We start from the raw sequence: 12,886 nt of genomic DNA on the forward strand, positions 1-12,886 counted from the left end.
CTCAGTTCCCATGGGTTACTCTTCCAGTACCTTAGACCTCTCTCGTTCCTAATATTTACCATAATTCAAATGAAATAATGGTATAGTTATTTCACATTTGTCTTTCACTCTTGGATATAAGCCTATTAGGGTAGGGACCACATCTATCAGCTCACCACGAATCATTAGCTGCCATGGTGCTGGGCACACAGCAGTAACTTAATATTTAATATTAATAAGGTAATAGTGCTGGAATCAGGCACTATTTTAAGCTCTTCATGTGTAGAAACTCATTGAATCCTGGTAACAAACCTAAAATGTAGGTATTATTATTATTCTCGTTTTACAGATGTGAAACAGGCACAGAGAGGTGAAGTAAGCTGCAAAGACCACACAGTGAAAAATGGAACTTGAACCCAGCAGTGCAGATCCAAAGCCCATACTTTTATTTTACTGCCTCTACGTTTATTGAAAGCATGCCTATTTAAATGTTCACCAAAGTGAATTACTCAGAGAATTGCTCATAAACAAATTCATAATTATAGAGCATCTCTACTGCAAAGTTTAATGTATTTAACTATGGAGAAGTTTTTTTAAGTTTCCAGTACTGACACCATCTATACTGGAAACTTAAAAAAAAAAGATCTTTGCCAAGCCCGTAACAGATAACCTGTCCAAAGGTGAATACTATTAGTGATTCAAATAGGTTGAAATAATATTCAAGGCCTTTGTACCTCTTAGACTCATAAACATTTGGTTGCTTGATATGGTTAAAAGTATATATATATAAGGCCTTTCTGTGCTGCATTAACCAATCTAAAAAGAACAAACAAAATGAACACAGGTCCCATGGTTCATTACTCCTAGCTTAAATGTTAAACAATAGATAAATCAATTACATTTTAAACTGTTGCCTTGACCACTGTGGGCTGTCATTTTATTGTGGCTTTGGGAAGAGCAAAAATGCACAGAACAGAACATTGGGCAACTTCCCCTGCCCATGGTTGAGCTCTATTACTGAGATGAGATGCTGTCATCTGCGTTTTCATTTCCATATTTAATAACGAAAGTAGCACTTGCCAACTGTTATAAAGTTGTTCTGAGTAGTGTGTGATGATGTTTGTAAAGTGTGTAGTGCTAGAAGAAACGTACTAATAAATACCAAAGCACAAACCACTTAAATAGTGCACTATTTGATGGGAAGTAGATGAGTCAAGATGACTCAGTCATTATTAATCTAATGCCCTAAAATATGAATAAGGGATTAATCCCAAGATGTTTCACATATTCTTAGAATACCAGAATTTTAAATTCTTGTATATTTTAAGACTATACCTATATGATTTTTGAAGCAATACTGAGAAGAGAAAAAAACAGTTAATTCCAATGATAGAGGACTCAAATGGGCAAAGATTTCTTAATGATATAGACTGGGAAACTGGAATACATCCAATTCGGGCTTCCCATTAAACCCATGGTGAATGGGTGACGATTTATCCTTCCGTAGGGGAGTTGCTGGGAATTTCCTCCGCATGCTATTCTGCTAGTTGGCTGTTTGCACATGGGGGATTCACAAATGCTTTCTGGTAAAAGAAGTGTCCCTCCAGCTATGGATGGACCGGTTCAGCCTAGGCTAGCTTGCCCATGGAGGAGAGTTCTTAGGCTGGCAAAATACTGGAGTTTGTGAGGGTCTTTAGGGTTGTCAATTCACAACTAAACTTATGTGGGACACTATTATTTGGACTGATTGTCAACTTTAGCTTTTTTTTCCTTAAAACAAAATCAACTTTAACTCACATAAAAAAATTTTTTTTTGTATTCTACCTTAATGACAATCGACATTTCAAAATAAATTTTGCAAATAGAAAGAAATCACAGGAAAGGTAAATTTAGAATATGTTTCAAACTACTTAAGCACTCTATCCTCCCAGGAACTTCATGGCTGAAGATACATTCCTCCTGGGTGGCACCATCTTCTGTGAATGCCAGGTTAGTGATTCCAGCAGGCTGTTCCTGGATGGACTCTGATACCTGGATTGCACATGAAAACTTGGTGCGTATGTCTAGACTGCTGTTTCGTCTCATTTATTTTGTAGATAAACTGTGCTGCTCCACGGCAGTAACATCAATCAATATGTCTTTTGTTTCGTGGCGCTTCCTAGGGATTTAAATTCAGACCATATCATACAATACAATAAAGGTTTATTTACAGCACATTCGCTTCATTTGACATTCCTGTACCGGACTACCCTGGCAATCGGCTAAAGATTTGTCAGCAACTTTGCTGCTGGGATTTTTCTCATTTGGTTCAGTTTACTACAGCATATTGTAAGTGATGCAGATGGATTTCTTTTGTAGCATGTGAACGTGACAACTGTGTTGGTTTGGGTCCATCATTAATCAAAACTGAAGATTCTTAGGCTCGATGGTGTAGATTTTGACTTTTATTTCTAGCTTCTGTGTGCTTTGTCACATTTCCTCTGCGACTCATTTGCTTCCTAGACGGGGTGTGTTTCCTTATCTGATTTTGCATCACTGGAGAGAACTCAGGAAGCAGGAGATGCTGGATTGGATATCACAGGGAATGCAAAAGAGGGATAGATAGAATTACAGAGCAAACGGACACACCCCCGCCTGTTCTCCACAGGGCAGATTTTATCAATATATTTCTAACATTGGGACCTCGTTTCAGCCTTCAAAAGTTTTTTCTTTTTTAGCACAAACTAGACGTGCTCCGAGAGGCAAAATCAGCGTCCGCAAACCCCACCCCATTCGCCTCCAACGGACCTCACTCGCCTTCCCGCCCACAAACAGCCACTACTACACTTCCCAGCAAGCAACGCGCAGGGCCAGGCCCTCGGCGAAGATCCCGCCCCACAAGAGGCATGCTGGGAGTTGTAGTGAGTGGGCGCTTTCCCACTACTCTTCCCTAGGCATTCCCTCCTGGAAGACCGTGATGCGCTGTCAGAGCAGGTTCTCTAGTTTCGTACTCGTAGCTCAACGTGACAGACGACTGCGCCTCCAGCCCTGCGGCTGCGCATCGCGTCGGTCCCGCGGGCCTTTGCCCCGCCTCTTTCCACACCCGTTCCCTTGACAGCTGGGCTGCGCTTGGAGCCGCGGCGAGCCCCGAGCACGCAGGCGCAGCAGCCAGGCGCCGCGTTAGGCAGGCCTGGAGGGCGGGACGAGCGCGAGGGGCTCTCGGCCGCCGGGGCGCGCACGTAGACAACGCAGAGACCGTCACGTGGGCCGCCGAAGATCGCAGTGCGCGTGGCCGCGGCGGCTGGTGTGGGGTTGAGTCAGTTGTGAGACCCGGAGCTGCTGACCCAGCGGGTGGCCTGCCAGACCCGCGACACAGCGGCAGGCGTCAGGGCTCGGAAGCGGCGAGCCTGGCCCCGTCCTAGAGCTCGGCCGAGCGGGCACCGCCGTCGTTCCCCGCCCCCAGCCAGCAAACCGTCGCCGCGGGCGCGCCCCCGCTCTGCGCTGTCTCTCCGATGGCGTCCGCCTCCGGGGCCATGGCGAAGCACGAGCAGATCTTGGTCCTCGACCCGCCCACAGACCTCAAATTCAAAGGTAGGCAGGATGGGGACACCCCCGGGTGGGGTGGGTGACGCGGACCGCTGGCGGCGGGGGGGGGGGCGCGGAGGGCACGTCGGCGGCCCCGGCCCGAGGGAGCGCCCCCTCCCCCACGCCCCGGCGCCTGCCCTTTCCCGGTGGTTGCCTCGCAGCCGCCTCGGCCGGCCTGCCCCGCGCTCCGGCTGGCTTCTTTCCCTCTCGCCCGCCCGCGCTGCAGTGCGCGCGCCGGCCCGGGCGAGGCGGAGGGGAGTCGGGCCCTGGTGCCGCCGCCGCCGCCGCCATCTTGCGGTCCCGCGGGGGCGCCTCCCGGGTGTCCGGTCCCGCCCGCGCCGCCGTTGGCCGGGGCTGGCGTCCTTGGCTCCCGAGGCCGACGGCGTGCTACGGCGGGGTGTGGGCGGGTGGGCAACCGCGGGCTTGCCCTCGGGGCTGCGGCGGGGAGTGGGCTCTGGAGGTGGCGCAAGCTGCGTCCGTCTCCGGTTCCCGCTGTCAGCGGCGCGGGGAGGTGAGGGCGCGGCGCGGGACCCCTTGGGAGTGAGAGCCGTCCCCCAGCCCCTGCCCGGGGAGAGTTGGGTGCAGCCGGCCTAGGGCTCCGCGGAGGGCGTCGCTCCTTACCTTTCCGCCCTGTTTATAACTCGGCTGTCAGGTGTAGGGCGCGCTGGGGAGTCGGAGGAGCCCGGGAGGTGCCCGGCGAGGGCTGCCCGGTGCTGTTGGCACGGCCAAAAGCGCGTGCGGGCAGGAGCGATGCGTCAGCCGCGAACGCAAGAGTTGTAGGTTCATAGTAGCGGGGCTTCCTGCCTTCTACGACATTTCGGTGTGCCACCCGCGTGCTTGCTCTTATTTAGCCCTTCGTTTGAGCTCCTCTGCTGAGAAGCCTTCAGTGCGTGTGACTTTTTTGCCTTTACATTTGCGGTTTCTTACAGACTCTGAGAAGGCTGATAAGGTGTCTGTCACCCAGCTCTGGAACTTTGTAGGTTTGTTTTGTAGCACTGCCGGTGATAAGTTTTTAGTCTGACTTGGTGATACTGGAACGATCCCAGGGGCTGTTTGATCCGTTTGCTTGTCAATATGTAGTGTACTTTAGGAAAGAGAGTTAGAAACTGGACAGGTTTTTATTTTTGTCTTGTAATTAAGGAATACTGAAAGAGTGTGAACATCTAATAGAAAGTAGGTTCCTTCCTATCTTTAGTTAAGTGTGAAGTGAGTCCCCTTTTGGAAGTCAGTGTCTTCTATTTCAGTTGTTGAATGAGAACAATTTTTGTGAGGTGTATAGTAATTCTAGTGCTAAAAGAAACAGTGAAATCGTTTATTGTTGTGTAACGAGAAAACCAACTACATTGTTTTCCATAGGAAAAACTTTAGTTTTAGGAATTTAAAATATATTCTGAAATTACGAGATTGATATTGGATAACTTCATTGCAAGTTTTTTAGTGTATTTACAAATTTCTTTTTCTTTTTTTAAAAATAAAGACAGGGTTTCACCATGTTGGTCAGGCTGGCCTTGAACTCCCGACCTCAGGTGATCCGCCTGCCTTGGCCTCCAAAGTGCTTGGATTACAGGCGTGAGCCACCGCTCCCGGCCTGTTGAATAGAAATGTGAGTGAGCTACTTGTTGGGTAAGGATTTGGTTTTAAGACAAGGTGCAGTGAATGTATTTTATTGCAAGTTTATGTATGTTGTGTGATTTTACATAGTTTTAGCTGGGGGAAAACCTTTGAGGAATCATGAAATGTCCTAACTCAGCCATTGTCTTGAGATAGTTTAATGTAAACCTCTATGATATCCCTCTCTCTCTCTCTCTGTGTGTGTGTGTGTGTGTGTGTGTGTGTGTGTGTGTGTGAGAGAGAGAGAGAGAGAGAGAGAGAGAGATTTAGTATTTCTTTTTTATCTTTTGACTGGCTGTGTTTACAGTGAACATTTCCTCTACTGGATAACTGTGTAAATTGCCGTTAGGTGCTTACAAGCCTTTACAACCAGTTTTAGGCCACGAAATGTCCACAGAGTTTGAAGGTTTCTCCTTGGGGAAGTTGTTATGTTGCTTTAGTAAGAGACTAATAATAGTAGAGAATCAGGTTTAAAAAAACAACCAAAAACCCTACACAGTGACTTATTCATGTATTTCCTTCTTTGGGGGTATTGGAGAATTATAGCTATGATTATGGAACACATTGTTATTGTGTTGCCAGTACAAATGATAAGACTAGTAAGGGAAAAAGGAAAGGTATACAGATGGTGTAAGAGAGACACAACCCTGTCTGATTTCTCTACGTGCCCTATCCATCCCTCCCTTAGGAAGCCTTTAAGGAAAAGGCTTGTTTTTCATTTCAGGGAAGGTATAGGCCAAGAGAGTGGTTGAGTAAACACACTGTTGTGAGAGAATGCCTGGTACTTAAATGCCCAGTAGTTTGTTGTGTGTTTCAGTTTAAAGATGGAGAGGATTGGGAGGTGACATTTGGTGTTTGATTCCTTAATATTATTGTTTTAGTCAAAGGTAAATTGTTTGCTTTGATGGAAACCTTTGTATATGCACAGTTCAACACTGAGGAGACTCATTTAGAATCTACAGTCTACTTGTGGTTTATGATTAAAAAAATAATTTGACTTATCCTAAATTACCAGAAATTTTATTTTTAAGTGAAGGACTTTTAAAAGATAGTTTGCAGAATTCTTTGTCATCTTCTAGTAGGTTTATTTTAGTTATTTTGATTCTGAGTTTGAGACGATTTCTCCAGGAGTGACTCAGGTGATCATTCTGAAATTGGATGGTTTTTCTTTTGTATACGTATTAACATAATCATCTTGAAGATGAATTAACATCATTTTGCACAATTTTGCATAAGCGGATAACTAGTTCAGTACATTTTTCTACATACCTCAGTATTGTAAAAAAAGTTTGTTTTATACAATTTTTAACATACAAAAGTGCATTTATGATGTAATGAATTCTGAAGTAGATATCTTGTGTTAGTAAAGAAAAAGAAGTAGACATTGCTTTACTTCAAATTCTGTTGTTTAAACCTGGGAAGTAATTTTACCTAGATTTCAGATTTGAAACTTGGTATTTTATGTGAAAAATTATTATTTTTTGTCTTAAAATTTTTTTACATGATAAAATTCTGTTATAACATATTACACAACATTTTATTTTTCCCACCTATTAGCAGTTTTGTTTTGTTTTGAGATGGAGTCTTGCTCTGTTGCCAGGGCTGGAGTGCAGTGGCTTGATCTTGGCTCACTGCAGCCTCTGGCTGGCTCCCAGGTTCAAGCAATTCTCCTGCCTTAGCCTCCAGAGTAGCTGGAACTACAGGCGTGCACCACCACACCCGGGTAATTTTGAGTTTTCAGTAGAGATGGGGTTTCACCATCCTGGGCAGGCTGGTCTCCAACTTCTGACCTCAGGTGATCCACCTGCCTCGGCCTCCCAAGGTGCGGGATTACAGGTGTGAGCCATCGCGCCTGGCTCCTATTAGCAGTTTTGGAGGAAAGTTTGAAGAAGAAGAAAGTTTATAAAATGCTACATAAATGTCATATATATTCTTAATGATCAGAGAGAGAGGAAAGTAAGCCAGAACCCTTGTGGTGAACACGTGCCCCCTTCCAATAACACATCAACAAAGAAAATTAAGCTCTGTAGGGATCAAGGGACGTCAACATCACCTACTGCATCTTTGGATAGAAGCGCATCACTGAGAAGCAGCACGGGGGGAAAATAGAGAGTACTCCGCCTCTGGATGGATATTTAGCACATTTTTAGGTGTTTCCAGTCAGCTCTTCATGCTTCCCTAAGGCTATACCCAGCACCTGGGGAATGCCCCCAACTCCTCTAAAAACATGAATGTAATCTTTAATCATATTACTCTATTCCTTAAGAGTTTTTAAGTAGCTCTCAATTGCTCACATAATAAAAGTCGGATTTTTTTTTTTGCAATAGGGCATATGATCTCTTACATGATGTGCCACTTCCTATTATAACACCTGTTAATCTATACACATCCATACTTTTTTCCGTGGGAGAGAAAAACCCTGCTCATACCCAAGCTGCTTTGTTCCTCTGTTTTTGCTGGCTAAGGTAAAATTCCTTATGACTCAGACTGTGTTCCATGAGATGTTTTCCCACAGGTTTTCAATCACTGGATTCATTGTTTTAGCATATAAATACACCAGAGTTTTTAAAAACAAATAAGCAGACATGTACTTCCTTGACCATAACTCCTTGTAGTATGTGTCTCTCCCTGTCCTTCATTTCCTTTGCATTCAGACTTTTTGGAAAAATAGTCCATGTTCACTGTTTTTCCAGTTCTTCACCTTTTTTTCTCTCCTTAGTCCATGGTATCTTTATCCTCGCCACTTATTGCTAACTTAATCATCTCCACTCATTATCTTGCTTGACTTCTCCGTGGCACTTGACATTACTGACAGTTTGTCTAAAAAAACTCAGTTCTTTTGGTTTCTGTAACACCATTGTCTTCTAATTTTCTTCTTTGCTCAATTTATTGTCTTTATTTGTGGCATATTTCTCAAATTCTCATGTTTCTGAGGTTCTGATTTGGTTTCATTTATCTCTGAACTTTCTTTGTTCAGTTTCGTTGTTTTGAGGTTTTCTTATCTCCCTTGCTCTCTGTGTGTATTGCCACACGCCCAAATCTGTTTTATTTCACACTTCACAGTCAAGAGCACATATTCTAACAACTTATTGACTATTTAGATTTGAATGTTCCACAGATATTCTAAACTCAACATAAATTAGTTTCTTACAGCCCAAGCCTGCTCTTCTTCCCATATTTTTTTATTTTTATTTTTTGAGATGGGGTCTCGCTCTTTTGCTCAACCTGGAGTGCAGTAGCATGCACATTCTTGGCTCACTTGCAGCCATTGACCTCCTGGCCTCAAGTGATCCTCCTGAATAGGAGGATCTATAGGTACATGCTACCACACCCAGCTAATTTTTATTTTCGTACATATAGGGTTTTGCTATGTTGCCCACGTTGGTCTTGAACTCCTGACCTCGAGTGATTCTCCCTCCTTGGCCTCCTAAATGCTGAGATTATAGGCCTGAGTCATTGTACCTGACTTTATTTTTCAGTGGCATCATGATTACTCACACCAGGAACAATATGCACATCTAATAATTAAAATCTGTGTTTCTATCTTTGACATAATCCCTTTGACTGTCTTCTTTAATGTGTTTCTGCTTCTAAATTCATTTATTTTTAAAATTCATTCAATTATGGATCTAATATGATTAGATTTGAATATCTGCTACATGTCGGGTATGATGAATAAATATTGGAACTACAGTTGTGAGTAAAACACAAGCCATGTTTTCATGGGGCAGCTCTAACAAGAGAGATAGATACTAATCAAATAATCAGAAGAATAAAATGTACCTCTGAAGAGGCATGTAATGCCATGAGAATGTAAAATAAGGATCTTTGATCAGAATGTCTCAGTTGAACTAAGATACCAACAATGAGTAAAAGTTATCCTGGTAAAGAAGAAAGAAAAATGCATGTTCAAAGATCCTGTAGCAAGAGGGACTGTGAAACATTTACCATACTGAAAGAGGTCGGTATGGCAGTGGTGAAAATAGCCAAGATGAAGGTAGTGCTGGTTTAGTAGGTCAAGTTAGGGAATTTGTTTTTATCCTAAGCCACTAGGGTTTTTAAGTGAGGGGAGGAGCAGTGAGGGTGGAGGGAATGGAGTGACATCACATTTGCATTAAAAAAAAAATTCTGGTAGCAATGTAAAATGATTTTAGAGGGGAGAAAGAGATGAATTAGACAGCTGCAGCAGTCCTGGCAAGTGTTGACCCCTTGGACTAGGGTCATGGTGTTGGAGGTGATGAAAAGTTAGGTCAAACCATTAAGACTTGGTGGTCTCTTATGTGCAGTGAGAGAAAAGGGTATGAATTTTGAGAACTCTGCTTACATAACTGGGGAAATGGCGGTACTGTTTGTTGAACTAAGAAACAGTGGATGTCTGGATGAGGACCAAATGCATCTTATTTGGGGGTGTGTGAGAGAGGTGTAGGAGGAAGATCAAGATTTCATTGGGTATGGTAGATAAGTTTAGGTCTTTCAGGTTATTAACAAGAGGGTAGATTTGGTTATATGGGTGTGTTACTCAAGGAAAGATCTGGGCTTTGGATAATTTCCTTACCTCAGGTGATTACCTATTTGTATGTACTAGTCAGCAGGCGTTTCCTTTTCTTTTCTTTTTTCTCTTGAGATGGTGTCTTGCTCTGTCACCCAGGCTGGAGTGCAGTAGCACTGTCTAGGCTCACTACAACCTCCACCTCCTGAGTTTAAGCGATTCTCCTGCCTCAGCCTCCCGAGTAGCTGGGATTACAGGTGTACACCACCATGCCTGGGTAATTTTTGTGTTTTTAGTAGAGACTGGGTTTCGCCATGTTGGCCAGGCTGGTCTTGAACTCCTGACCTCAGGTGATCCACCCACCTTTGCCTCCCAAAGTGCATTACAGGTGTGAACCACCGCACCCAGGCTTTTTTTCTTTATTGTCATCTCTTTAGCCTGCCTTCCACATTGCTGCTAGAGCTACACTTTGGAAAAAGGAGGCTGTTACCGTTAGTCCCTTGGTTAAATAACTCCGAATGTTTTCTCATTATGCATTTGAAAAATCCAAAATCTACTGCCTACCTCTCCAACCTCAGTGTCTACTCTTTTTCTTCTGTCCATAACCTTGGCTATATGAAGCCATATTCCCAAACACTGCAGGCCACTGAAATGCTTTGCACAGGCTCTGCTCAGAATATTGTCCTCCCTTATGCCTGTCAGGCAGTCTCTTACTTCCAGAATCAGTCCAAACCTTTATGCCACTGTTGAAGCTTGTACTTACTTGTAATAACAGTACTTCCATGTTAGATAGTAGCTGTGCTTATATATTCTCCTTTCCCAACTATGCTGTGAACAGTGAGTATATAACTGTTCTCTTATGTTTGTGTCTGTAGTAACAAGATCTGGCATCATAAAATGACTGCCTAGTAAGTGTTGATTGATTAATAAGTCTTATTGATTAATAAGACTCAGATGATTTCTCCAGTAATTTTCATTTTTTAGTCTTGGATCTTGTCTCAGTTGTAGTTTTCATCTGCCTTTGGAGATAATAGTGTTTTGAAAACTTCGTACTTCCGGTAAAGGAGTGGTGAGGTATTTTGTAAAGAGCTGACTAACCCTAAAGGTAGGTTGTTTCATGTTTGTGCTTTTTTCATATGTAAAGTGAGAGGTAGGACTGGGGGATTTCTTTGGTGTTCTGTCTTTAAAAATTGGTGTGAATGTATGACAATTGAGTATGGAAAATGCTATTTTTCTGTGAAGTGGAAGAATGTATATAAAGAATAGGAAAAACTTGATGTAATTCTTCAGATTTTGGTAGTTTTTGATGGTTAGTGTAATGTTGGTTTACTATACTTTTAACCCTTTAAAAAATTTTATTGTGTATGTCTAAGGTATACATACAACAGGATGTTATGGGGTACGTATAGGTAGTAAAATGATTACTATAGTGAAGCAAATTGACATATCCATCATCTCAGCATAGTTTCTTTTTATCTTTTTACATTTAGTGAAATCTTACTTGCCTTTCAGAAATGGAAGTTAATATAGGATGGATCTTGTTTTCTTTTGATCATAAAAAAGTTAGTTTTGGAAGAAAATTAAATGTAAGAGAGGACTGTTACTTGCAAATGCTTGTTTACTAGTTTATTTTTGTAACTGAAACGTGACTCAATAAGTTTTAAACGTTTAAAACGTTCAAACATTCACGAGCACCTTATATGAACCTCAGTATGCCTTAATTTAGTAAATTAAATTTAAATGTACATTTAATGATTAACATTTTACCGTAATCATACTTGTTTATTTACATATTTTTGTTTGCGTGTGTGTGTGTGTGTGTGTGTGTGTGTGTTTTGGCAACCCTCGCTCTGACACCGGTGCAGTGGTGCTGTCATCACTCATTGCAGCCTTGAACTTCAGGGCCCAAGTGATCCTTCCGAGTAGCTGTGACTACAGGTGCACGCCACTGTGCCTGTCTAATTATTATGTATTTTGTTTTTTTGAAGAGACCGTCTTGCTGTGTTGCCCAGGCTGATCTTGAATTTCTGGTCTCGAGCAATCCTCCTTCCTGCTTCAGCCTCCCAAAGTGCTGAAATTACAGGCATGAGCCACCATACCTGGCTTGCCTCAGCATTTAAAAAAAAAGAATCCTGGATGATAGCATAACATTTTATCCCTAGATATTGAAGTTTGCATTTCTAATCAGAAAAGGACATTTTCTTTGCATAATCATGGTACCATTAACACTTGATAAAATTAAGTGATTGTTTAATATCCTCTAATATTTAGTCTATTGAAATTTCCCCAACTTGTACTCCTGTTTTGTCTGTGCATTGCATTTGAATGTCATGTATCTAAGTTGTCTTGACCTTAAAACAGTAATTCCTTCCACTTTTGTAAAAATCATGACATTGACTTGTTGAAAAGATCATATCAGTTGTGTAGTAGAATGTCCCATGTTCTATGTATGCCTAATATGTATTTCCCGTAAATTGGAGTTAGATTTAAGGGCTTGATTAGATTCAGGTTTCATATTTTTCGGTAAAAATGCTTCATAGGTGATATTCTGTCGCATCAGGTTTAGGTAATGTCTGGTTGTTCCACTTGTGATGTTACGTTGGTTAGTGGTGACAGCTTTCTCTTTTCATTGAAAAGTTGCATAGATGTGAGCCTGTTTATGATAATGTATGGATGATAAAAAGATTGGAAAAAAATATTAGTGGTCTTCAGCTCTACTTCAGGATTAGAGAGTTTTTTGTTTTTATATTTATACTTTTCTGTATTTTCCGCAATTTTTTTTTTTTTTTTTGAGACGGAGTCTTGCTCTGTTTCCTGGAGCGCTGCGGCAGGATCTTGGCTCACTGCAACCTCTGCCCCCCGGGTTCAAGTGATTTTCTTGCCTCAGCCTCCAGAGTAGCTGGGACTACAGGCATGTGCCACCACACCCAGCTAATTTTTATATTTTTAGTAGAGACGGGGTTTCACCATGGTGGCCAGGATGGCCTTGACCTCTTGACCTCATGGTCCACCTGACTCAGCCTCCCAAAGTGCTGGGATTACAGGCGTGAGCTACAGCACCTGGCCATTTTCCAAGATTTCTATAAGGAATGTGTAGTGCTTTTTATTATAAAAGAACTTAAAAGAATTTATTACACTTGATTGATATCTTTGGAAAATTAGATCAAAGGTTTCATTTGTTGTTCTTGTATAATTTTTTATTAATAACAAGCATTTTTACAGTCTGAAGTCTTCAAGTAAGGA

At 42.3% G+C, this 12,886-nt stretch overlaps 1 protein-coding gene across 2 annotated transcripts in view; it reads left to right on the forward strand.

Moving 5' to 3' along the window:
• The first annotated feature begins 2,867 nt into the window (after window positions 1-2,867).
• Window positions 2,868-12,886, forward strand: part of VAPA (VAMP associated protein A) — a 44,461-nt gene continuing 34,442 nt past the window's right edge. For both annotated transcript variants that reach the window (XM_032293390.1, XM_032293392.1), the window contains exon 1: window positions 2,868-3,549. In XM_032293390.1, coding sequence (XP_032149281.1) covers window positions 3,471-3,549 — 79 coding nt within the window. In that variant the 5' untranslated portion in view covers window positions 2,868-3,470. The remainder of the gene's footprint in view (window positions 3,550-12,886) is intronic.

The sequence above is a fragment of the Sapajus apella genome, unplaced genomic scaffold (genome assembly GCF_009761245.1).
Source record: "Sapajus apella isolate SASKATOON/1434 unplaced genomic scaffold, GSC_monkey_1.0 scaffold29, whole genome shotgun sequence".
Classification (NCBI taxonomy): Eukaryota; Metazoa; Chordata; class Mammalia; order Primates; family Cebidae; genus Sapajus; species Sapajus apella.